This window comes from Anomaloglossus baeobatrachus, chromosome 6, assembly GCF_048569485.1.
Source record: "Anomaloglossus baeobatrachus isolate aAnoBae1 chromosome 6, aAnoBae1.hap1, whole genome shotgun sequence".
Taxonomy (NCBI): Eukaryota; Metazoa; Chordata; class Amphibia; order Anura; family Aromobatidae; genus Anomaloglossus; species Anomaloglossus baeobatrachus.
The window spans coordinates 441,249,922-441,277,436 of record NC_134358.1 but is presented as its reverse complement, the minus strand read 5'-3'; the positions used below and the strand labels follow the sequence as shown (position 1 = coordinate 441,277,436).

The 27,515-nt window shown below is 43.9% G+C and overlaps 1 protein-coding gene across 1 annotated transcript in view; it reads right to left on the bottom strand.

Annotated features, from left to right (window-relative positions):
* Nucleotides 1-2,168: 2,168 nt before the first annotated feature.
* Nucleotides 2,169-27,515, bottom strand: part of DYNC1LI1 (dynein cytoplasmic 1 light intermediate chain 1) — a 70,317-nt gene continuing 44,970 nt past the window's right edge. The window contains exons 6-13 of the mRNA XM_075315239.1: nucleotides 20,670-20,763; nucleotides 15,289-15,424; nucleotides 12,958-13,069; nucleotides 8,068-8,127; nucleotides 7,895-7,936; nucleotides 5,556-5,676; nucleotides 5,362-5,472; nucleotides 2,169-3,805 (exon numbers count right to left, since the gene is read on the bottom strand). Of these exons, the coding sequence (XP_075171354.1) occupies nucleotides 3,693-3,805; nucleotides 5,362-5,472; nucleotides 5,556-5,676; nucleotides 7,895-7,936; nucleotides 8,068-8,127; nucleotides 12,958-13,069; nucleotides 15,289-15,424; nucleotides 20,670-20,763 (789 nt within the window). The 3' untranslated portion in view covers nucleotides 2,169-3,692. The remainder of the gene's footprint in view (nucleotides 3,806-5,361; nucleotides 5,473-5,555; nucleotides 5,677-7,894; nucleotides 7,937-8,067; nucleotides 8,128-12,957; nucleotides 13,070-15,288; nucleotides 15,425-20,669; nucleotides 20,764-27,515) is intronic.

Sequence of the window (27,515 nt, the reverse complement as noted above, 5' to 3'; positions counted from 1 at the left end):
CAGATTTCATCAGTCATTTTTTAATATTACTGCACATATTCACCCATTTGCCTGATTTTATATACATGAAGCCACTTTCGTTCCCTCTTCTCTTGTTGTCCCCATTGAGTAATATCAAATCTATTATGTTGCACAGTGATGGGGTTTTTGTAAAAATAACTATTGGGTTAATATATATCTATAAAGTATGCTCTTGTATCATTATTGCATATAAATACCTGTACCTGATAAATTACTTTGCATGGGTACTTTGCAGCAGTGTTATGATCTATAGAGTTGATCACATAACTTATCACCTTTTAATGTGTAAAGAATCAATTTATGTTACTTCAACACAACACCTTATATATTATCATACAATGTCCACATAATTTCTACCTATATGTCCTGATCCCTTTTGACCAACCTATGACACTTATATATAATGATTTGTTAAAGGGAACCTGTCATCAGAAATTTAGCTTGAAACCTAAAAGATTCCCCCTCTGCAGCTCCTGGGCTGCATTCTAGCAATGTTCCTGTTATTGTGCCCCCTTTCTGACAAAAATAAAGACTTTGTAAAGGGGTACCTTTTTGTATTCAGATCTTGATAATGGTACACGGGGGCGGGCTCTCTGGTGGCCGTTAGTCTGCCTCCTGTCACTTTAGGCCGTCCCCCATCGCTCCATTCCATACTTCAGGACGCCGCCCACTGCGCCCGAGGTCCCGTGCACACGAGGACTGCTGGTCATGTGTGTCGCAGGCACGAGACTATGGGCAGCGCTGTGATTGCATCGCAAGTGCCCGCCCATCTCGTGCCCGCCCTTTCCCTTCTGCCTCCAGCGTTCTGCGCAGAACGTTCCAACGTCGGGTCATTTGGCCAGCGCTTGCGCAGAACGCTGGAGGCAGAGGGGAGAGCGTGGCCACAAGATGAAGGGCGGGCACTTGCGATGCAATCACAGCACTGCCCATAACCTCGTGCCTGCGACACACGTGACCAGCAGTCCTCGCGTGCACGGGACCTCAGGCGCGGTGGGCGGCGTCCTGAAGTATGGAATGGAGCGATGGGGGACGGCCTAAAGCGACAGGAGGCAGACTAACGGCCACCTGAGAGCCCGCCCCGTGAACCATTATCAAGATCTGAATACAAAAAAGGTACCCCTTTACAAAGTCTTTATTTTGGTCAGAAAGGGGGCACATAAACAACAGGAACATTGCTAGAATGCAGCCCAGGAGCTGCAGAGAGGGAATCTTTTAGGTTTCAAGCTAAATTTCTGATGACAGGTTCCCTTTAAAGTTATGGGCAAGGTTCCCTAAAATAAAATGCCTTTCTCTATGACTAATCGTGAGTGCACATGCGCTGGTGGGTTATTATTTATGCCTTCCATTGCACGTCCAAATGCCTCATGTGACGGTCTGACTCATGTATCATGTGAGCGGTAGAGTCATGTGATGCAGGATCATGCAAGACATTATGTATAATGGTGGCCGGCACTACCGCACACACAGCAAAGATGCGGTTGCGTCATCAGCAATTTTCAGGGCACAGTCCATTGGTTACCTGGTATATTTAAACCTCAGTGTCCCCCACCCAGGTATGCCCCTTGAGGAAGCTAGGGCGAAGCACGTGTTGGGGTGAGGGGACACGGACTGGTCCAACTACTGTACCTCCATCATTCTGCTTTAAAGGTAAAAGGATAAATTTGTGGATTTTAAACTCTTGCCTGTATACTTTTACTGTGCACTATTTTCTGCCTCTAGGCATATTAAAAGGCACAGGCAAATGTCAGTATGTTTTGATTAGAGTTCAGGCCATCCCAAGTTCCTCCTTAGTCTTTACTGATATATCCTATTTTGGAGTAGCTTTATAACTACTACTCTTTAGGGTTATTTCACGTGGATGTATTATTACTGTCTATGTCCCTATATAAAATGTGATTAATAGAAGCACTTGTATCTTTTATTTATACTTTAATATTTATTAATAAAAAAGTATTTTTTTAAACATCTTTTGATGTTGTCACTTCATAATCTTGAGCCTCTATATTGGCTGATGGGTGTGATAAGTGTTCAGTATTGAAGTGCGGTCTCTCATCAGATAACTATAAGGACTTAAGTGCAATATTTATTATACTCTGTAGGAATTTTTTACTCAACATGGCAAGTAGTTACGAAAGAAACCACACACATTAGTTTTCATGGATATATTTTCTTTTTCTGCTGAAAGTACATGTTTGGGAGTATCCATCTTGTTGGTACAATTTCACTATACAACAAATTGTTGCAACTGAGGTCAATGGTAGGTACAGTAGATCCATTAATAATATCCTTCATAAAAGTGAGAATTGGCACTCAAATACATATGGAGTTGAGTTGTGGGTCATATATACACAAAATCTTAGTGGAAAGAAACTTGTAATCCATAAAACATGCACTTTTCCTGGCAACTCTTAACTGCAGAAACATCTGAGAAACTATAACCCATCTCATGCAAATGAATTACTAATCTGCAAGAGATGAGTAATAACAATAAATATGTGCTTAGGATACATCAATTTTTTTTCAGTGTTTAAAGATTAAAATGTATGGATCCAAGATCAGAAATGATTAAACTGTTTACCTTGTCAACAATACAACTACGATAAGGTCTTGTTCCAGAAACAGCAGATTGGAAAAGTTGTCGAGTTTGGGAGGGGTAACTGAATTTCACAAATTGAGATTCTGACATTACGTAATTATTCCCTGAAGTTTACACTAGAGAAGCTTACACAGAAAAGAAAAAAAAAAAAAAAAAAAGAAGAAATTTTGGTTTTGAAACATCTGGTAATCCAGATTCTGTATAGAAATATCCCAGCTGATGTAATATTGCCAGGCCCTTCAGTAGTACTTATTCTAACTAAAAAAAAATCTAAAATAAGGCCAAACTATTAAAATAAATATCTCAACTGAAATATAAAAAAAAGTTAAATCTATGCAGATAATAAATACAACTTTATTAACTGATTGAAGAAGACAGAACTCTGTGAACCACCAATGTAAACCATGCCGGCGAGTGCAGAGCTGTACACAGTAGACAAATCTGGGACAACACAGTGAAGCTAATCTTACAAAATAGTCATTTAGTGCTTGCAGTAAATTGGTAATAGAACCGGCCCATACCGTAGGTCATTATAATGTGGAGCACAGCAGCAATATTTCTCAATGCCAGTTTTCATTACTTAGGTTTAGTACTGAATTTTGTTTTCTACAAAGTGTACAACAGATTAATTTGCCCCTTCCATTTACCTGACAAATAAACCCATTTTCTTTACTATTTTGGAAATGGGCAAAACCATCAGTAGCCTATTGAATTACATTTTTATTTCATGTATATTTTTGGTAATTAACTGCAAGGAATTGCAGGGCTACCAAACAGTGGCCTAACAAAAGAAGAGAAAATTAAATGAAAAAGGGAAAAAAAAAAAATTGTGGCAAGAAAAAGAAAGACATCTCAGTCCAGAATTGATTTCCATTATTCCACAGCTATATTTTGCCAACTTGGGAAATATCAAAACGATGCGTGTCTGGATTTTTCTCTCCCCAAAATAAAAAGGGTAAAAAAAAAAAAAAAAAAAAAAAAAAAGAGAAAGTTTCTGTCCCTGCTGTTTCACGATCACTGAGAAAGTAAAATGCAGAGGCAATTTTACACAATTCCGATGTTTTCTATGCAATTTTCAAGATGCTTCATTTTCTGTAGGTGAAGTTGGTGATGTAGGGGAAACCATGTCAGGTTTACGCGAGATTCTCTCTAGCTCAGCTTGGACATCTGTTAAGACCGGTTTCTGGCCTAAAAGACAAGATGAAATAGATTTCAGGCAGATGAACAGATGAACTATGACTAGTGAGGAGCGAGGGTGCTCGGCAGAGCTCATTACTCGATTGGCTGAGTATCCGCAAGTCCTCAGATGTTTAGTCCGTGAAACACCCCCAACGCACAGGCTTGTGTCACTGCGTGATGTGAGCAGGCACCCAAGGAGAAACATTCCCAGTCTCTGAATGGTTCTCACTAGGGTTAAAGCAATGTTTTCAGATGTAGTGTGTTAACCTGCCCTCCCTTAAAAATGTTCTGTTTATGGCTGGCTGTATTTGAGCGCAGAGACCACCTGCCTATTCAGTGACTTCCATTACACTTGTTACTCGAGTTGAGCACTTTCAGAGCGTCAGCTCTGCTCGACACGAGTACGGAGGATTTTAGTGCTCGCCCATCTCTATGACAAATCTACTCATACTAGGAGGATGTCCAATATCATCCCACAGTGGAACTTCTTGAACTAGATGGGGCGGCTGTGACCCCCAGAGACAATTTGATATTTCTGTCAATTCAACTATATTCAGCTATATTATTACAGACCAGCACAGCTCTAGATATATGTGGTCTTTCACAATAACATGGAGCACAGTAACGAATGGTAACTGCACTACTTTTTAGCAGTCAGTGAGACATTGATGCTATGAAAAATGTGGAAATACTGACCTCTAACAATGAAAAATCACTGCAACTGCACAACTCTACTTATGAATGTACTGTACTCACAAAATCAGAGAGAAAGAACTAATATAGAACACAAGAATAATAACACCTAGCTATACATCTTGTGGAAAGACCTAAAAAGTTTCAGCTATGTCGTTTTTTTTCCAGGGCAGACACCCTACAGTCTGATCAACCATCATTGGTTAAGTCACATCCAATGTTTTCTTCTGACTATTAAACATTACTTAGCATATAATAGTAAATGGGCACAACTACTACATGTCCATCACCTATTATATAAAATAACTGAAGAGTCAAGAGAAAACGTTGGATATAGCTTAGCATCTAATGGCTGATAGGAGTGTAGATGTTATGTTTGGGAAGAAGCCACAATAAGTGACGCTCAAGTCCGTCTGTGTCACAAAATGGACTTCATGGCGTGATTGCTTTTGTATTATACATGCATTTTTATTGCATGTGTGACATAACAAGGCTAATGCGGTTCTTCACCAGTGGAGATAAAATACTTTCACTTTCTTTTATAGAGGCAGTATAAGTGGTGCAGTTCCCGTAGTGTTTGTAGTGTCGTGTGTGAGAAGTCTTACAAGCTTAAACACTTTGGCTGGGATTCTTGGAATCTGATTGGCTGCTAAGGACACTTTTTTTTACATGAGGCACCACATGTTCTACACAAGTAGTTCTGGTTTGCCAAGTATTTTCCAGTTCTCCACTTATTTCTATTTTTAGCATCATCTATAGAGATTTTATATTTCCAGGTCAGCCATTAACTATATACAAATGTCACATAACGTTATTTTCATACACAGAATCTGGAGTACCTATTTTTTTAGTAGTTGTTGGCAAACTATTACCTCCTGAATTGACTGCAGAGTTGCCCGTACCACCAGGCCCAGGTGACCCAGTTTTCTTGCTTAACAAGCTGTTAAAGAAATTTGCAAGTACTCCTTCACTTGTTGTTCCAGCTAGGATGAAAACAGAAAAATGGTTAATACAAACATTTCGATTGCATTTGTCGGCTGATTTTAGAGGTCAGAACTTCAGATACCTTTCATATTGGGATCGATTTTCTTTGTACCAGCAGGGACTGGTGACACACTGGCAACATTAGAAGTTCCTGTTCTACTGGGTGTCCTTGGCGAACCACCAGGTACCCGAGGAGATGCATCCTGTAGGACATTGAAGCACGGGTTAACACATGGCTCAAGCTATTTTATTAAACAATGTTACTATTATATACATTTTTGTATGTCTCAGAAAGAAAATCTGCTAGTGAAATAAGTTTTCACTGGTACACATTAACTGGAAATACACTTATAAGCCACAGAACAACACATACCGTATATATACTATTCTCAAAAAGTTAAGGATATTTGGCTTTCAGGTAGAATATCTGTTAAACATAAAAAGTTCACGCCACAGTGAATTTATTGAAACAAAAGCCAACAACACTGGTGGGTATACACCCACCCCCCAAAACAAAATGTCAACGTCTCAATAACTTGTCATGTAGCCTTGAGCATAAATTACAGCTTTACAATGATATCTCATGCTGTTCACAAGTCGAAATTATTGTTTGCTGAGGCATGGCATCTCACTCTTAATGAAGGGTGGCCATCAGGTCACCAAGGTTCTGGGGTACAGAGTTACGAGCCTCTTCATGGCGTCTCAGATGGTCCCATAGGTTTTCTATGGAACTCAGGTCTGGAGAAAGTGTAAGCCACTCCATTTGATGTACTAGAGTCTCGAGCAGACTTCCTGATTGAAGCAACCTCGATGAGCTGGTGCACTGTCGTCCGTGAAGATGAAATTAGGCCTGTGGTGTTCATGCAGGCACAATGTCTCAATTAATGAGGATATTCAATTAGTAGGGGCTTGTCACTGTACCATTCACAACGTGGAGGGCAGTTCTGTATTGACTAGAGATACCTGCCCACACTAACACCACCACCAAAACCTCATCTGTTGACATCAATAGCTGATGCACAGCACTTTCCTTGACGTCTCCAACATCGTTGGGTGCCGACAATTCTACTCAGAATAATTAGACTATCAGTGAACATCACTGAGGCCCACTGGTCCCTTGACCAGCGTAGATGCTCCCTCGCCTGTACCTGGTATCTAGCACGTAGACCACACTGACGTAAATAGTTTCAAATGGTCTGACGTTACACTTCGGTGCCTCTGACCTCCCTGTGCCCGGAGTTGTGTGACATTCATCATCCAGTTCCAAAATGCATTGTTCACAATGAGGTGGTCAGTGTGAGATGTGGCCAAAGGACATTCACTTTCATGCCCCTCTGTGACTCTTTCAGTCTATCTCTGTTGCAACCTGCTGATGACACTCTTGACACTCTAGGTTCAGTGGCCACTTCAGTCTCAGAACATCCTATTTGAAGCTTCACAATGGTGAGGTGCTTTTGATCAATTGTTAGATGTCGTCTTGGCCTCATGATGTCAAATTGTGAACAGCAGGATGAGGAGGACTGTTTAAATACCAATTCTATTTGAACCACAAAATGTAATAGGCAATTCATGGATCAAACAACCATTTTAAATTTTGCCATTAAGCTCCTTGTTAGAAAACAGCAAATTGTGCAAAAAGAACTGAAACATTGAACAGTAGGACATGTGCATTCAAAAGTTGAGGTCACATTAATTTCACCTGAAAAGGTTAAAGGGCATTGTAGGATCATCCTGAAATTTCACCTGAAAGGTAAATATCCCTAATTTTTTGTGAGTAGTGTACATACGTGGAAAAAAAATCTGCATATGAGAATCTTCTCACTTCTCAGCTGGAACAAATTACAGTCTCCAATATAATCACACACCCTCTTCCTTGGTTGACATCCCAAAGAAAGGTGGAAATTTTGGGGTACATGAAGACTTAACTAAGCTGCTTATCATTATCTATTTTTCCTTTGTCAATTTTCTGAAAGGTGACCTGTTGTGATCTATTCACCACAGTGCTGTGGTCTGTGGTGTTGTCTGAAGGGTTATGTGGCCCAGAGATAAGGGATGCTGGGTGGCTTTCCCTAGAGTGTGGCAGTGTTGTAATGGCTGATGATTCCACGCAGTGCTGTGACATATAGAAGGGACCCACTTAAAAATAACTGTCATCACTTAGGTGTGGGCTTACTCAGTTTGATCAAAATGTGCACTAAGAACTCATCTTCATGTCTATGAATTAACAGTAAAAGATCAATATAAAATGTGGATGTTTGAGCCATGTTTTTTTTTTTGGTTTTTATTTAAATTTGTGGCATAAATCATATTTTAGCTTTAATCTTCTATATAGGACATTGTGAATGTGGGGGTGTCGGTGTCAAATAGGTTTAATCCATACGATAAAGGCACTAAAAATAAGGTTACAAAAGCTCTACTCACTGGACGCCCTGCAGAGTTTGGTGGTTGCTTTGCCAGCTGTGACTAAAAAGAAACATAAATGCCACATTAGAGAGCATATCACAAAGATAAAATATGTAAAACCACCTGCACTGAGCAACAGAAAATGATTAAAGACATCCATTGACTGCTGCAGGAAACAAGCAACCACTTACCTGTTGCTTCATAAGAAACACTTGATCGTCCTCTGCTACAATCTCTTTTTCATGAACAAACTGAAGAAAAAAAACAAAAGATGCAGTATAAATAGATCATGGACTAATGGACTAAAAAGAATAACGGGGTGTAGCCCTGGTATTTGAAATTTATTGGCAGGAAACAAAATATGAATCCCTCGGTATACCTGTCATAGAGCGGGTTTACAGTATGTGTGGAGCAGACTCAGGTAAGCAGCAATCGACGTTAGCTCTGATCGCTGACGTCAACCCTTTAAGGCCCGTTTCACACATCAGTGAAAAACACAGACGTTTTTCACTGGCGTGTAAAACACGCACATGTCCCTGCGTGTGCCGAAAATCACGGCACACGTGGGTTGTCCAAGTGCAATCCGGGCTCCGCGGCCCGTGATTGCACTTAGAGATTCACTCACCTGCGCCCACTCCCGCTGTCCGTGGTGCTGCATCCTCCCGCGACGCAGCATCCGGCCGGCGGTGACCCCTGCAGGAGCTGCTTTCGGGTCGGCTGTGTCGCGCATAATGAATATGCGCGACAGTAATCAGCCGGCACAGAAGGAGCAGGGAGGTCGGGCTGCAAAGGACATCGCTGGACGCCGGGTGAGTTAAAATGTTTATTATTTTAAAAGCACGTTTTTTTCTGGTACGTGTTTCACGGACCACACCACTGTGTGGTCCGTGGAACATCAGTGATGTCAGAAAAAAATGGACATGTCTCCGTGCAGCAATCACGCACACGCGGGTACGCCGCACGGAGACACGTGCAGTGACAAATCACTGACGTGTGAGCAGACCCATTCATTATAATGGGTCTGCGTATGTCAGTGATTCTGGTACGTTTAAAAAAAAAGCACAAACGTACCAAATTCACTGACATGTGAAAGGGGCCTAAATGCCATTATCACTCAATGTCAGCAACACTGACAGTGTTCTACAGCGGGTGAATTATGTATTGAACGCGTCACTAGTTTTCTAAGTAAATATATTTCTAAAGATTCTATTGATATGCATTTGTCACCAAATGTCGGTAACAACCCATCCAATCCACACAGGAAAAAAAAAATGAAATCATAGATATACATTAAATTTAGTGATGAGTAATAAGGAGAAATGAGATAAGAAAAAAGTATTGAACACATTTACTGAAACTGATTTAAAAAGGGAACCGGTCATCAGTTTTTTTTATTAGTATGTGAACTAATGCCACCATGTTTCTAAGCGCCTGTAGTGAATTACACATGTGTGTCCACCATCCCCTAACTCACCATGTACACAACCATAAATACCTTTTTATTTTCTCCCGCGCTGTATATAAATGCTTTAGGTCCATTCTAATGGGCATCATTTCCTCACAAAGGTCGAGACAGCTCACTATTTTTACCCAACATGAAATATTTCTTGTTTGGCACCTTGGAAATGAGACATGTTATGGTCAGGAGACCGCAAAAGATCTTGCAAAAATCCCATAAAAAAGGTTGAGGATAATACACAAGAGTAGTTGGAAACATAACTAGCTGCAATCCACTGACTACACAAACAACTAGAAGTAGCGGTGGAGCGTTCCTAACAAACCTAGACGCCTCGTCACTGCTTGAGAACTAACTAATATCAAAGATAGGATGAGGAATCCTGACTTGCCTCAGAGCAGCCCGAAACATATAATGACGGTGATGTAAGAAAAAACAACACACAGATGGTAAATATAGAATTAAGCAAAGTGAGGCCCTGCTAGCTAGATACAAAAGATACAAAAGTATAGGATACTGGTTGCAGCCAGTTAAAACCCTGAATAATACCAACACCTGATAATCAAAAATTCCCTTAAAGATCAAATGATCTTTCCTCCCACTATATCAGGAACTCTTGTGCAAATACATTTAAATAGAAAATGCAAATATAATAGAAAAGATCATAACTACAAAAACACATGACACAAAAATACAAAACTCCTGAACAGAGTGAAAACTCCCTTTCTTGCTGGGAATAAATCGCCCTCCAAAAATAGTGCAGGAAGAGCACTCATTCAAAAAGACAGATTTAGCAGAAAGGCCTTTCAGTGCAAATTCAGCCTTTAACCAAGCCCAGACTAAGAACAAAATACTTATCAGGCCTAGCTGCAGACTCAGGATGACATAGGAACAAAACCAATGCAAAAGGAACGAAAAACCGCTGTAGAAATCATTCCTGGAGAATCCAAAAAGGCGCAAAAAGGCAAACCAAAAACCTAAAAGGGAAAGGAAAGCAAGCCAAAAGGCTGGAGGACAAAATTCAGGACATCTTCACATGAAGCAGAAACAATTATCACCGGCAAAGGTTAGACAGAGACTGCATTCCTATATCCCCCCTCAATGGACTCCATAGGCTTCCTGAAACAGCAATCATCTCCAACACGTGTCTGAGTGACAGATGCAGAATCATACTCACTACTAGCATTAGCCACCAGAGAGAGCCCAGAAAAACTCTCGGGAACAGCACCATCTCTGATGATATTCACAACAGAGACACCTTTTTAGAGGCCATCAGTTGAACCAGCTGATATTTTTCACTAAGTGGACAGATATATTTCAAATAATGTCATGACTTTCCATGGCTTTTTGCACCTCTCTTTCTTTAGGCGTTTAATACCGGTTCCATATGTCATTTCTCATTATTGCACAACAATTTATGGACATCTATGGTTTGATTTCTTTGCCTGCGTGGATTGGATAGGTTTGATGTCAATAGCACCTTTAGAAATATATTTACTGAAAACATTGGTGACGTGTTCAATAATTTTTCACCTGCTGTATAAGATCACAGGGTGCCAATGGATTGCAATGGCAGTCGGGTACCTGCTTAAAGTACTCGTCGAACTGGTACTTTGGTAAAGTCCGGTCTGTGGCCAGCTGTCATACTGCGATTAAGACTATATACTCAATACTGAGTAAATTAAAATGTGGAAACAAACCTGAATTTTTTAAATCACTTGCCAGGTCATTTTTAACACAAAGAACGCTGTAAAACAAAAAGCTTAAAAGGGAACCTGTCATGTGCAATACGCACACAGAACCACAAGCAGTTCTGGGAGCACATTACTAATCCCTGTCTAGCAGTCGCAGCCTATAGTAGCATAAATTAAAGGGACCTTTAGACAAAGTATCTCTAAAGATCCCATATGATATGCTAATGAGGCCAGCAACTAGTCACAAGGAATGTTAATTCCCCTGGCTAGTCGGCTCCTTAGCATGTTATTATGCCCCTGCGGCGTGCTAACACACTAACGAATGTGAAACATCAGAGAATGATCGCACTCACCTCTCTGCTGCCATTGCATCCAAGTCCTGGATTTCGGCTCAGTGCGCATGGTCCCAGACTTTCGCTCATGCGCACTATGAAGCTGGGTGTACGAGTATTGACTTCAAACCAATGTAGTGCATATGACCGAATGTCAGTGATCATGCGCACAGACGAAATCTGTGACTCTGTCGCAAAGGCAACAGAGAGGTGAGGGCGACTATCCTCTGACGCTGTGCATTCATTAGCAGGGAGGTGCTTACATGCTAAGGGGGCCGACTAGCCAGGGGAAGTAATGCCCTTGCGACTAGTCGCTGGCCTCATTAGCATATGGTAAAAGATCTTTAGAAATACTTTTTCTAATGATCTCTTTATCTATGCTACTAGATGCAGGGACATTTAGGCAGGGATAAGCAATATACCACAGAGAAAAAAAAATGTTTTTTGTGGGTGCACAATATAACAAATTTTTTATTGATACAAAAGGACAAACAACAAGGGATAAAATGTTGTTACAAAAAGAATCAGTGCATATACAAGATGAAAACAGACCTATTAGGCCGGGGCCACACGGGGATTACTGCGATCCCCTCACATGACACTCGGCTCACGCTGGCAGTACAGCAGAGCCGAGTGTCCCTGCAACTGAGGTCCGTTCATGCGAGCAGACCTCAGCTGCGGGGGGCGGGCCGGCACTGAGGAGGGGAGAGAGGGAAATTCTCTCGCTCTCTCCTCCGTTGCCGGCTATTGCCATTCTTGCTCTGCACTCGCGGTACAACGGTGTACTGTGAGTGCAGTGCGATTTTTCTCTCGCCCAGTTGACATGAATGGGTGCGAGAGAAAGTCTCGCATTACAAATCGCAGCATGCTGCGATTGTTTTCTCGGTCCGATTAAGTCTAAGAAAATAAATCGCTCATGTGCGCTGACACACAGGCTAATATTGGTCCGAGTGGAATGCGATTTTTTTATCGCACTCCACTCGCATTGTTTTTCTTGCTGTGTGGCTTAGGCCTTACAATGATTATGTATGGATGTTAGAAAATTGTATCAATTGCTGCTACATAGATATGTAAAATACATAAAAAACATGAACAGAGTAGGTACAGTGGGTATTGCACGTGACCGGCACTGGAAATTAACTACCTTCCATCAGAGTCCATTATAACACTATGCTTATAACGTCAGGAGCAACCATGGCTCTATAAAAGGCTTAGGACACAGAGGAAGAAGGTTGCTACCTACTAAAGTGCCAGGAAAGGTGCAAGATGGAGAAAACCCCCCGCTGGAGAACCCGATGTATGTTTTGCGTGGATTACCAGTGCTTATTCATGGGAAGAAGTGTTACAGTGATCTGGCCAGATCACAGTAATACTTCTTCGCATGAATAAACACTGATAATCTATGTGAAACATACGTTGGGTTCTCCAGCGGGGGTTTTTCCTCCATCTTGCAGTCTGTCTTTGGACCACCAAACAGATGTGTAAATCCTGCCTTACCCATGGAAACAGACCACAATATATATAAAAAAACAAAACCACATGCAATTGGCACACGTAAAAGCTAAAATAAAAGGAACATGGAACTTCACTGATAATTACCTTCCGCACTGGTGGCTTAGTGATAATATCTTCAAAAGTGTCTTCAGGTTTTAGTGTTTGAAAATTTTCATGTAAAATTCCTATTTTTTTGTCATTGTCCCATCCTGCTGGACTGAAGAAAAAAAACACAGGACTAGCAGAATAAAAAGATACTTCTTGGGGAAAAAAAATCCCCCCCCCCCCCCCCCCCCAACACCTCAATAACTGGTCCACTCATTACTGCCGCAGTCTCACACCACTAAACAAAAAATTGCATAAAAATCTGGGATCATTGAAATGACAGAAAACAAAGTACCATTAGAAAGCAATATTTCACAGAAAAAGTCACTTCTAAAATATCGATTTATTGTATAAAAATTTTTTAAAAGATTTTTACATATAAATCCTTAAGGATACGTACAAACAAAAACCAGCCAAATATGAAAGACTCCAGCTGGTCATACAGCAGAAAGACCAGTGATAAACCCCAAAAAGAAATTGGGTAAGTATATCACCGCGCTAATCGACCTAGAATATATGCGATTGGACTAAATTTAGTTCAGGTATGTCTATATTCCGAGGCTCACACAAATCCAAGATAAGAAAATTAGTAGTGCCCAGAATACATTCACCTAGACCAAATTGTCCCTGAAGTCACAAAAGTATTTACATGACATTATTTGCAAACTCCTGATTACTGATTTACATTCAATATTTTTCACCTGACGCGTTTCTCCTCCTACACAGGAGGTTCATCAGGGGTGTTTATAACATGTCATAATACATTTAGTTGGTAATAAATGTGAGGAAAAAAAAAATCAATAAACATATATGGATACCACAGATGTTCTATGGAAGACCTCATCACTGAAGATTGTGTCATTGTGTCAGCTGTTCGCTAGATTTTTAATCCAAATCTTTATAAGGCAAAATTGTTCAGTTTTTATTAGAAGTTTCGACTGATGTCTAGATTGGTGGCCCAATCAGAGTGAAAATTCCACATCAACAAACTTTTAGACTATACTTCCGTTCCAAGATGATTAATAATAAATTTCACTAGTCCATACACGGGTACGTAGGTAATCTCAGCAGATAATTTAAACAAGGTCTTGTTTTTCAATGTGGAATGCTGCAGTTCCAATACCTCGTGACATGGCTGATCAGCATCAGCCATGTGAGGAGGTATTGGAGCTGCAGCATTCCACATTGAAAAACAAGACCTTGTTTAAATTATCTGCTGAGATTACCTACGTACCCGTGTATGGACTAGTGAAATTTATTATCAATCATCTTGGAACGGAAATATAGTCTAAAAGTTTGTTGATGTGGAATTTTCACTCTGATTGGGCCACCCATCTAGACATCAGTCGAAACTTCTAATAAAAACTGAACAATTTTGCCTTATAAAGATTTGGATTAAAAATCTAGAGAACAGCTGACACAATCTTCAGTGATTAGGTCTTCCATAGAGCATCTGTGGTATCCATATAGGTTTATTGATTTTTTTTCCCCTCACATTTATTATCAACTAAATGTATTATGACATGTTATAAACACCCCTGATGAACCTCCTGTGTAGGAGGAGAAACGCGTCGGGTGAAAAATATTGAATGTAAATCAGTAATCAGGAGTTTGCAAATAATGTCATGTAAATACTTTTGTGACTTCAGGGACAATTTGGTCTAGGTGAATGTATTCTGGGCACTACTAATTTTCTTATCTTGGATTTGTGTGAGCCTCGGAATACAGACATACCTGGACTAAATTTAGTCCAATCGCATATATTTTAGGTCGATTAGCGCGGTGATATACTTACCCCCAATTTCTTTTTGGGGTATATCACTGGTCTTTCTACTGTATGACCAGCTGGAGTCTTTCATATTTGGCTGTTTGTTGTTTTTTATTTATGTGTGTATCCCTAAGGATTTATATGTAAAAATTTTTTTAATTTTTTTTGTACAATAAAGAATCGATATTTTAGAAGTGACTTTCTGTGAAATATTGCTTGCTTAGATCACTTCAAACTATTTTTTCTCTGTGAATTATACTATTAGAAAGCAATTTAGATCTGCTCTAACATTTTTGCTTTTTACAAAATTATTTCTGCAAATTGAGATTGATATGCTGATCTTCAGTCCATACAATATTTCCAATATCCAAGTTTTCTATAGATAAAAAGGTATTTATTAATTTCAGAAATATGCAAGTCTTCAATGTCTGGCACCTATCTGCACACTCTTCTTTTAATCACAATATCCAGACGTCACCGACCGTTATTGATTATCTAAAATATAAATTGCTTTGGAACTAAGTGGGATGGAGATTAGAACTAGATATGACTTGAGCACTTACATAAATACTGCATCCTTTTCCACAACAACAGCAGGCATGTTGAAAGGAAATCCATATAATTGCTGAACAATATATTTATATACAATATCAATATTTTTGTTCTCTTTTATGGATGTATAAATTAGTGCAGCACCATCTAAAAGGGCACAGGTCAAGGAAGTAACCAGGTAAAAACAATGATTCAGCCAGAAATCAGCCACTTGGGCATGAAGCCTTTCCCAAGCTAACAACCTAGAGATACAGTATACAAATAATACAGTATTATCTTGGCGAATAGCAGAAGAAATTCATACACTTCACAACATTAATTTTTATGTAATTTTTCAAAAGTAAGACCTAAAACAAACAGCTTACACAACACTATTAAAATCTATCCTTGTTATCTCCCAAATGTTGAAGCTAAAAACACCAGCCTGCGTGTTGTCAGTAGATACAGAGAAGGCCTTTGATAGGGTCAGTTGGCCCTTCCTTGGGCGTGTGCTTGAGCGCGCAGGTTTCGGTCCGAGCTTTAGAGAAATGGTTCTAGCATTGTATACTCTCCCTACAGTCAAGATTCGCTGTAATGGAATTTTTTCCAACTCATTTAATATCAGAAATGGCGCTCGACAAGGATGTCCTTTGTCCCCCCTTCTGTATGCATTGGTGATGGAACACCTAGCCATAGCCATCAGGACGAACCCTGAATCATGGGATCTGCATAGGGAGAAAAAAAAACCCCTCAAACTGGCCCTATATGCTGATGACCTCCTCATCTACATCATGAACCCCGAAACATCTCTCCCATCCATCCTGAAGGAGTTTCAGCGGTATGCAGTGGTTAGTAATTTCTAGGTTAGTACCTCTGAGTCGGAAATCCTAAATATCACCCTTCCTGCTAAACGTAAAGCCTCTCTGCATGAAGCCATTCCCTTTAAATGGTGTGTCACTGCTCTGAAATATCTAGGGACTTATCTGACGCCGGACCGTTCACATCTATTTAATTTGAACTACAAATCACTACTGCAGCGCATTGACGCCGATCTTCAGGCTTACAATTTGCGGGATTTGCCCTGGTTTGAACATATCAACGTTTTAAAAATGGATGTCATCCCCAAACTCCTTTTTCTTTTTCAAGCAGTTCCTATAGCCGTACCCAGATTCTTCTTTGCCCATCTTCGACGGATCACGACAGCTTTTGTATGGAAAACAGGTAAACCTCAACTGGCCTTTAAATACTTGACGAGACGAAAATTAAAAGGGGGCACAAGACTCCCAGATTTTCGATCATACATCAGCTATCCTCACCAGAGTAGTAGATTGGTTTCATGGGGCCGAGATGAAGCAGTGGGTGGATATTGAAACTAACCTTTTAGATTGGACTTTGACCTCCCTGTACTGGATCGCAAAACATAGAAGACCTAAGAGCATTTTGAACTCCCCTCTGACAAGGGACCTACTCCTCATTTGGGACAGAACTAATGCTCATTTTAATCTGTCTGAAGCATGGGGCCCCCCTGACACCCCTTATTGATAATCCCGACTTTCCGTCGGCTGTTGGTGTAGACAGGTTTAGAATTTGGTCTTCATCCCAGAGGCCTAGGGTTGGCGCTACCCTGATGGGAGCGCCTTCTCTGCCAACCTTACAGCATTTCCGAGCCGCCTTCCCTGATCAACAAATCCAGTGGTTCATGTACCTGCAGTTGCAATCATTAATCTCCTCTGCTCGCTCAGTCTCCGACCTGGCCAGGGTCTGTACCAACTTTGAATCCCTTCTGATCCAACTAGAACCCCCATCCCACGTAATTTCCCAGATTTACTCCATTTTGATTAACCCAATCGATTCAGATCCAGTCTGGTATGTGAAATCCTGGGAGAAAGATTTGGGGAGTGCTTCCTCTGACCTGAATTGGGCAACAGCTTATATGTGTGTACATAGACTTCCCTTGTAAAGTGCAGGAAAAAAAAAAAAACTTTAAGATCATTTCCCGTTGGTATAGGTGTCCGAAGGAGCTACACAAAATCTTAACCATCCCTTACACTTGTTGGAGATGTAATGCTGCTGAGGGATCCATGCTACATATTTGGTGGTCCTGCCCGATAATTCAGGAATTGTGGCATAAAGTTTTCCAAATTCATAACCACATCACAGGGCTGACAATCACATGCTCTCCGCAGATCGGTCTCTTGTCCATGATCCCCAGAGCTTTCAAATAGATCAAGCAAGGTCTTCTCTGTCATTTTGTTGCCGCGACCAGAGCGATCATGCCGAGAAAGTGGAAGTCGGGTGTAACCCTGACGATTCTAGAGTGGTTGGTGGAAATGGATCACATTTGCAGGATGGAGAAACTATCCTCCCACATGAGCTCCAACTGAGCAAATTTTTCAGCTCTTGGACGCCGTGGCTTCTATTTAGAGAATCCGCTGATTTCGAGGTAATCGTTTCCTCTTAGGAACCAATCGCTTAATTTTTGCTCGGTTCGTGCTGGGAGGTGGAGAGTAGACCTCCTTAAACCAGTTGTGTTCCAAGTCTCTCCTTCCTACCCCCCTTCTGCCCCCCCTTCCCTTTCTTTTTCTGATCTGTCTTTCCTCTCATTTGAATTCTTCTTTGCTTCTTAACATTCTTTTCTCTTTCCAGTTTTTATTAATCTAAACTTAGGGCTTCAGAAATCAATGTTCTTATTTTCATTGACTCATTACCTAAGTCCACATGGAGAATTGTGTGTACATGATCTCTTATTGCGATTGTCTTTATTTCCTCGATATGTGGAAGTATTCGTGCACAAACTTAAAATATGCCACTATGTTATAGAGTTACTTATACTTGATTTTGTATATTTTCTCTTTTTCAATAAACATTTTTGAAAAAAAAAATAAACAGCTTACTGCAGTAATTATAGTCGTGCTGTACAATTTGTTTTTCTAATACTAAACAAAGAAGGGACCAACTTTAGGGGAACCTGACAGCTGATACATGCTGCTCAAACTGGGGCAGACTGCATCAGTCATTGGCTGTATGATCACAGTCAGGTATGTTTGTGACTGGCAGGTCTCTGCCTATGTGCACGTTTAGGCAGAGACCTGTCATCACTGTCAGCAGGCGTTGAGAAGCCACCAGAGACTCGCGTGTATGACTTGTGCACAGCGCAGTTCAGTCCCCAGCGGCTATTAAATATATGTTCTTTTCTGAAATGCCGCAGCTTTTCAGGAGAGATATATACCTGGCTGTGATCGTACAGCCAGTGGCTGACACATGCTGCACACAGTTTGGGCAGCATGTATCAGATATCAGGATCCCTTTAACTGCATCCTTTCAATTAATTTCAATACAATATGGAAGGCATATTATTTAACTAATTAAAGCGGACCTGTTACTTTCTCAAAACATTGAGTTAAAGGGGTATTCTTGTTGAGGTCGCCTGAGCTATAGCTTGTTTGTTCAAATGTAAGAAGAATATCTGTGTATATAAATAATCAAAATATAGATGTAGTTGTATAATAATCTGTCTGTCTATGTAGCGATCGCATAGACCCATAATATAATTGTAAGTTGTATAGCCATGAAGGAGTTAACCAAAGATAATGAAGCCAGAATGTGAAGCTGCAAAAGTGTTATCCGTAATGTTCACACAGAAGGAATGTACGGGAGGCAGGCAATGTGCTGTGAGAAATTAAGGAGTAAAAGTACTCCCTGTTCAGCTTCAAGGTTATTCATGCTTACTGTATAATTGGATCTATCGAATACACGGGTCAGTTGGTGATGCTGGCTCAAGGAGAACATGTCTCATGTATTCATTGTCTGATACATTAATATCGGCTCTGATATATATAGCTAATACGGCACCATCTCTGAATATCCCAAACGAAGACTCCATTAGCAGTCTTCACCAAAAATCTCTACCTTGACATTCTCATCTCTAAGATCCTATCCCAATATGTAGTAAACATGATAATAAGATTAGCAAATACCTCCAATTATAAATGTTGTATAATTTTTTCTGATATAGCCATGACTCTTAGCACATGTGCAGGGCATTGCAGCTTAGGCATCTATGGTTACAACCAATGCCCTGCACATGAGGTAAGTGACATGGCTAGATCAGGAGAACTATACTACATTTCTATTTGGATGTAATTGCTAATTTTATTATTGCACCTACTACAACTGGGATAAAATCTTGGAGATGGGAGTACCCCTTTAAATACTTCATAACATCCCTGAGATCTACTGCAGAGATATGTGAAATCTCTACTTGCAGTGCAACTGTGATATTAGTCTGCGTTTTCTCTAGGGGTGTGTGCTTTTACCTCTCTTTCCTAGACACTGTCATCACAGTTTGGAAGACTCGGCCAAGCTGCGATTGACCGCATATGGGTGGGGTGAAAGATCATGCTGCCAGAAAAACCTGCAACGAAAATACCCTGTTGGACTATAAGCAGAGATGTTACATACTGTGCTCGGAAAGCAACAAAGCATCAGAATCACAGTAGCTCAGGAAAATGTTTTACCTCAATGGCAACATTGAGGCTCAGTTGATAGAACTACAGTCTTGCAGTTCTGGGGTCCTGCGTTCATATCCCACTAAGGACTATACCTGCAATTAGTTTGTATGTTTTTCTCATGTGTTTGCATGGGTTTCCTCCCACACCCCAAAGACATATTTATAGTGAATTTAGATTGTGAGACACAGCGAAGACCGTGATGATCATGTCTGTAAAGTGCTGTGCCATTAATAGCACTATATAAGTGAGTAAAAAAAAAAATAACTCCATTGCTTTTAGCAAGTGACAAGTCGTCGTTAAAGTAACACTACTGTTTTTTTTCCTTCAGTATCTCCTATACACCTGAAGGAAGTGAGAACAGCAGCAGCGCTCACTTCCTCCTGATGTAAGCAATTTGTCCGAAGCCGGGGGATTGAATCATGTGACATCACATTGTTATGAGATCCCAGGAGATACAGTGCCGACACTGCTCTAACGGCACCGGAGGAGAGTATAAAGTTATTAATTTATTTTCTTTAAATATGGGAAAAATGGTGATTGAGACGAGCCTGTGCGAGTATTAGACAACCCATATAAAGTGAATCTGTAATCAGGATTTTATACCGAGTTAATTAAATTTTTATCTTGCTTGTAGAAATCAGTTTTGCTGTTTTAGAGAAATCCATAGATGAAATTGTATGCTAAGGAGTTGCAAGTGCAGTGGGGGGACATTACACTAGCAGCCTTCCTGCTTCTCTCCTATTCACTGCCCACTGCCTGGCTCCTGCCTCTGACAGGTCATTGAAACATGAGAAAGGTAAGAATTTACTTTGCATTAAGGTGCCTTTATATACATGCCATTAACTTAGGTTCTCTTTTCATCTGTGAGACAAAACTCTGTATGTTCTTCATAAAAAGGATACATTGTAAACAAAACTTCCTGATATATGACTGTATAAAGTCGAAGTGCTCATCGGTGTAGTCGTGTTCTTTTTCCAAAATACTAATGGCATCACACTGCAAAAAGTAATGAAATTATTGAAATAAGCATTTAGCTGGAAAGTGCATATGGCTGAAATGAAGGGAATTTTGTTTACTTACCGTAAATTCCTTTTCTTCTAGCTCCAATTGGGAGACCCAGACAATTGGGTGTATAGCTTCTGCCTCCGGAGGCCACACAAAGTATTACACTTAAAAGTGTAAACCCCTCCCCTTCTGCCTATACACCCCCCCGTGCATCACGGGCTCCTCAGTTTTGGTGCAAAAGCAGGAAGGAGGAAACTTATAAATTGGTCTAAGGTAAATTCAATCCGAAGGATGTTCGGAGAACTGAAAACCATTCAACATGAACAACATGTGTACACAAAAGAACAACAGCCCGAAGGGAACAGGGGCGGGTGCTGGGTCTCCCAATTGGAGCTAGAAGAAAAGGAATTTACGGTAAGTAAACAAAATTCCCTTCTTCTTTGTCGCTCCATTGGGAGACCCAGACAATTGGGACGTCCAAAAGCAGTCCCTGGGTGGGTAAAAGAATACCTCGGTAATAGAGCCGTAACACGGCCCCTTCCTACAGGTGGGCAATCGCCACCTGAAGGACTCGCCTACCTAGGCTGGCATCTGCCGAAGCGTAGGTATGCACCTGATAGTGTTTCGTGAAAATGTGCAGACTCGACCAGGTAGCCGCCTGACACACCTGCTGAGCCGTAGCCTGGTGCCGCAATGCCCAGGACGCACCCACGGCTCTGGTAGAATGGGCTTTCAGCTCTGACGGAACAGGAAGCCCAGAAGAACGGTAGGCTTCAAGAATTGGTTCCTTGATCCACCGAGCCAAGGTTGACTTGGAAGCCTGCGACCCTTTACGCTGGCCAGCGACAAGGACAAAGAGCGCATCCGAGCGGCGCAGGGGCGCCGTACGGGAAATGTAGAGTCTGAGTGCTCTCACAAGATCTAACAAGTGCAAATCCTTTTCACATTGGTGAACTGGATGAGGGCAAAAAGAAGGTAAGGAGATATCCTGATTGAGATGAAAAGGGGATACCACCTTAGGGAGAAAATCCGGAACCGGACGCAGAACCACCTTGTCCTGGTGAAACACCAGGGAGGGGGCCTTGCATGACAGTGCAGCTAGCTCAGACACTCTCCGAAGTGACGTGACTGCCACTAGGAAGACCACTTTCTGCGAGAGACGTGATAGAGAAATATCTCTCATTGGCTCGAAAGGTGGTTTCTGAAGAGCCGTTAGCACCCTGTTCAGATCCCAGGGTTCTAGCGGACGCTTGTAAGGAGGGACTATGTGGCAAACCCCCTGCAGGAACGTGCGTACCTACGGGAGCCTGGCTAGACGCTTTTGAAAAAACACAGAGAGCGCCGATACTTGTCCCTTAAGAGAGCCGAGAGACAAACCCTTTTCCATTCCTGATTGAAGGAATGACAGAAAAGTGGGCAAGGCAAATGGCCAGGGAGTAAAACCATGATCAGAGCACCAGGATAAGAAGATCCTCCACGTCCTGTGGTAGATCTTGGCTGAAGTTGGTTTCCTGGCCTGTCTCATAGTGGCAATGACCTCTTGAGATAACCTTGAAGCCGCTAGGATCCAGGACTCAATGGCCACACAGTCAGGTTGAGGGCCGCAGAATTCAGATGGAAAAATGGCCCTTGAGACAGCAAGTCTGGTCGGTCTGGCAGTGCCCACGGTTGGCCCACCGTGAGATGCCACAGATCCGGGTACCACGACCTCCTCGGCCAGTCTGGAGCGACGAGGATGGCGCGGCGGCAGTCGGACCTGATCTTGCGTAACACTCTGGGCAGCAGTGCCAGAGGAGGAAATACATAAGGCAGTTGAAACTGCGACCAATCCTGAACTAATGCGTCTGCCGCCAGAGCTCTGTGATCTTGAGAACGTGCCATGAATGCCGGGACCTTGTTGTTGTGCCGGGGCGCCATTAGGTCGATGTCCGGCTTCCCCCAGCGGCAACAGATCTCTTGAAACACTTCCGGGTGAAGAGACCATTCCCCTGCGTCCATGCCCTGGCGACTGAGAAAGTCTGCTTCCCAGTTTTCTACGCCCGGGATGTGAACTGCGGAGATGGTGGAGGCTGTGGCTTCCACCCACAGCAGAATCCGCCGGACTTCCTGGAAGGCTTGCCGACTGCGTGTGCCGCCTTGGTGGTTGATGTATGCCACCGCCGTGGCGTTGTCCGACTGAATTCGGATCTGCCTGCCTTCCAGCCACGGCTGGAACGCCTTTAGGGCTAGATACACTGCCCTTATCTCCAGAACATTGATCTGAAGGGAGGACTCTGGCTGAGTCCAGGTACCCTGAGCCCTGTGGTGGAGAAAGACCGCTCCCCACCCTGACAGACTCGCGTCCGTCGTGACCACCGCCCAGGATGGGGGCAGTAAGGATTTCCCCTTCGACAACGAAGTGGGAAGAAGCCACCACTGAAGGGAGGCCTTGGCTGCCCGAGAAAGGGAGACGTTCCTGTCTAGGGACGTCGACTTCCTGTCCCATTTGCGGAGAATGTCCCATTGAAGTGGACGCAGATGAAACTGCGCAAAAGGGACTGCCTCCATTGCTGCCACCATTTTCCCTAGGAAGTGCATGAGGCGCCTCAAGGGGTGCGACTGGACTCGAAGGAGAGATTGCACCCCTGTCTGTAGTGAACGCTGTTTGTCCAGCGGAAGCTTCACTATCGCTGAGAGAGTATGAAACTCCATGCCGAGATATGTCAGTGATTGGGCCGGTGTCAGTTTTGACTTTGGGAAATTGATGATCCACCCGAATCTCTGGAGAGTCTCCAGAGCAATATTCAGGCTGTGTTGGCATGCCACCTGAGAGGGGGCCTTGACAAGCAGATCGTCTAAGTAAGGGATCACCGAGTGTCCCTGAGAGTGTAGGACTGCTACCACTGTTGCCATGACCTTGGTGAAGACCCGTGGGGCTGTCGCCAGGCCGAAAGGCAGTGCCACGAACTGAAGGTGTTCGTCCCCGATGGCGAAACGCAGGAAGCGCTGATGCTCTGGTGCAATCGGCACGTGGAGATAAGCATCCCTGATGTCGATTGATGCTAGGAAGTCTCCTTGGGACATTGAGGCGATGACGGAGCGGAGAGATTCCATCCGGAACCGCCTGGTTTTCACGTGTCTGTTGAGCAGTTTTAGGTCCAGAACGGGACGGAAAGATCCGTCCTTTTTTGGCACCACAAACAAGTTGGAGTAAAAACCGTGGCCCCGTTGCTGAAGGGGAACAGGGATCACCACTCCTTCTGCCTTCAGAGTGCTCACCGCCTGAAGAAGAGCATTGGCTCGCTCGGGGGGAGGAGATGTTCTGAAGAAACGAGTCAGAGGACGAGAGCTGAACTCTATCCTGTAACAGTGAGACAAAATGTCTCGCACCCATCGGTCTTGGACATGTGGCAACCAGGCGTCGCAAAAGCGGGAGAGCCTGCCACCGACCGAGGATGCGGTTTGAGGAGGCCGAAAGTCATGAGGAGGCCGCTTTGGGAGCGGTTCCTCCGGCGTTCTTCTTAGGACGTGACTTAGACCGCCATGAATCGGAGTTCCTCTGACCCTTCTGTGGCCTGTTGGACGAGGAGAATTGAGACCTGCCCGCGGGCCGAAAGGACCGAAACCTCGATTGTACCTTCCGTTGTTGAGGTCTGTTTGGTTTGGACTGGGGTAAGGATGAGTCCTTTCCCTTGGATTGTTTAATGATTTCATCCAATCGCTCGCCAAACAGGCGGTCGCCAGAAAATGGCAAACCGGTTAAGAACTTTTTAGAAGCAGAGTCTGCCTTCCATTCCCGTAGCCACATGGCCCTGCGGACTGCCACCGAATTGGCGGATGCTACCGCCGTACGGCTCGCAGAGTCCAGGACCGCATTCATGGCGTAGGACGCAAACGGCGACGCCTGAGATGTTAAGGGCACAACCTGCGGAGTAGAGGCACGTGTGACTGCATTAATCTCAGACTGACAAGCTGAGATAGCTTGGAGTGCCCATACGGCTGCGAATGCCGGAGCAAAGGACGCGCCGATAGCTTCATAGATGGATTTCAACAAGAGCTCTATCTGCCTGTCAGTGGCATCCTTGAGTGATGCACCATCTGCCACTGCAACTATGGATCTAGCCGCCAGTCTAGAGACTGGAGGATCCACCTTGGGACACTGAGCCCAACCCTTGACTACGTCAGGGGGGAAGGGATAACGTGTGTCCTTAAGGCGCTTAGTAAAGCGCTTATCTGGAAAAGCTCGGTGTTTCTGGACTGTATCTCTGAAGTCGGAGTGATCCGGAAACGCACTCATTGTACGTTTGGGAAACCTAAAATGGAATTTCTCCTGCTGAGAAGCTGACTCCTCAATCGGAGGAGCTGGGGGAGAAAGATCCAACACCTGATTGATGGACGCTATAAGGTCATTTACTATGGCGTCCCCTTCAGGTGTATCCAGGTTGAGAGCGGCGTCAGGATCAGAGTCCTGATCTGCCACCTCCGCTTCATCCTCTAGAGAGTCCTCCTGCTGAGACCCTGAGCAGTGTGATGAAGTCGAGGGAAGCTCCCAGCGAGCCCGCTTAGGCGGTCTGGGACTGCGGTCCGTGTCGGAGACCTCACCGTGGGACCTATGAGCCGCCCCAGGAGCACTTTGCTGCTCCAACCGAGGGGGGCCTGGGGTCAATGATTCAACAGTGCCCGGGACCTGTGTTACCGGTCTGGACTGCAAGGCTTCTAGTATCTTAGCAGACCATTTATCCATAGACTCAAAGTTTGTCAGCGAATACTGCAAACTCCGTCCCTGTCACCTGGACAGTGGCAGCAGGTTGTTCCACCTGGGCCACCAGTGGCAGAGGCTCCGGCTGAGTGAGTGTCACAGGGGCCGAGCATTGCACACAATGAGGGTAGGTGGAACCTGCAGGTAGCATAGCCGCACATGAGGTACAGGTTGCAAAGTAAGCCTGTGCCTTGGCACCCTTGCTTTTTGCGGACGACATGCTGTTGTCTCCTCTGAGTACAATCAGGGAGGGTATATAGCCAAAAACAAGCAGTGCGGCCGTACAGAGTAAATGTATAGAATATAAGCATATAAATATACACTTCGGCACCCAGGGGGGCCAGCACCTAGTAACAGGTGCGGCTTACCGACCGCCCGCAGCGGTTGTGTGACCACCAGATTCCCTGCCTGGGCCTCCCAGAGCTGTGTTGTCTCTCCTCTCCAGCGTCAGATGCTGATAGGAATGGCTGCCAGCGTTCTGTGGGGAGGAGGGGGCCGTGGGCGTGCCTTTAGAAAGTGCGGGAATCTGGTGCCCCACGGTGCTCAGTGAGGGGGGAGGAGGATACAAAGTATGCTCCAGCCCTCAGCGCTGACGTCCAGTGCAGCGTCCCGCCCTTCCCCTGACTGGCAGGCCCGGGGGCGGGAATATGCGGTACTAGGCCGCAAAAGCCGGAGAGTAAAGTTATAAGCGCGGCCGGCAAACAAGCGCGGTCAGCGCGGTAGTCCCGGCGCACTAACACACCCAGCAGCTGCTGCAGCGTGCATAACACAGGCGCTCTATGCGCCGTCCCCAAGGGGACACAGAGTACCTCAGAGTAGCAGGCCTGTCCCTGACGATACCCGGCTCCTGTCCAAGCAGATTCCCCCAGGGGCTGCGGAGGGAGCACGGTCCCAGTGCCTGGAGACCGATTAGGATCCCACTTCACCCAGAGCCCCTAAGGGATGGGGAAGGAAAACAGCATGTGGCTCCTGCCTATGTACCCGCAATGGGTACCTCAACCTTAACAGCACCGCCGACCAGAGTGGGGTGAGAAGGGAGCATGCCGGGGGCCCTGTTATGGGCCCTCTTTTCTTCCATCCGATATAGTCAGCAGCTGCTGCTGATTAAATTGTGGAGCTTGCGTGCATGTGTGCCTCCTTCGCACAAAGCATAAAAACTGAGGAGCCCGTGATGCACGGGGGGGTGTATAGGCAGAAGGGGAGGGGTTTACACTTTTAAGTGTAATACTTTGTGTGGCCTCCGGAGGCAGAAGCTATACACCCAATTGTCTGGGTCTCCCAATGGATCGACAAAGAAAAGAACAGTACAAAATAAGGAATAAAAATGTAATTTTACAAATAACTTACAGTTTGGCAAAATGCGTTTCTATGGATTAAGCACAGAATGAACAGCAGGGGTGGTACAGGTATTGAAGCCTCGGGATTAAAGGGGTGGTTCACCCATTTTTTTATTTTCTATATGAGTAACTTACCATTTTAGGTGTTGTCTTCATTGGCCTCTATTTGCACTTCTGGCACTAAGCGGCGCTATCCTGCACGCTCAGTGCCGGTCACATGACCCCCTGGTGCTGTGACCACTAGTATCCTCCTACGTCCCATCAAGTTCCGGGCTCTCAAACTGGATGGTTACGTCAGAGGATGCTGGCGCCACTCACATTTGATTGACAGGGCTGTGGGCGGTGACTACCGCACGTCACAGCCCAGCATCGAGGGGAGGATCCGGAGGGCTCCAGTGTGGAAAGGTGAAGAGCGCGCCGCATAGCATCCGTCAGATGTGGGAGGTACAGGGCGCCAGTGTAGAGTAGAGGGGGGTGGGGTGGGGGGGGGTGTTCTTTAGCTGAATTCCCCCCTGTCACGCAAGTATGTGATCACACTATCCGCCCGCTGTGCTCAGCTGTCAGGAGAGCCTGCGGTGTCGGCAGTGTGATCATGTGCTCCTACCAGCAGCACAGGTGACCAGACGCTGCATGGGACCAACTTGCTCCACTCTGTCACCTGCACAACC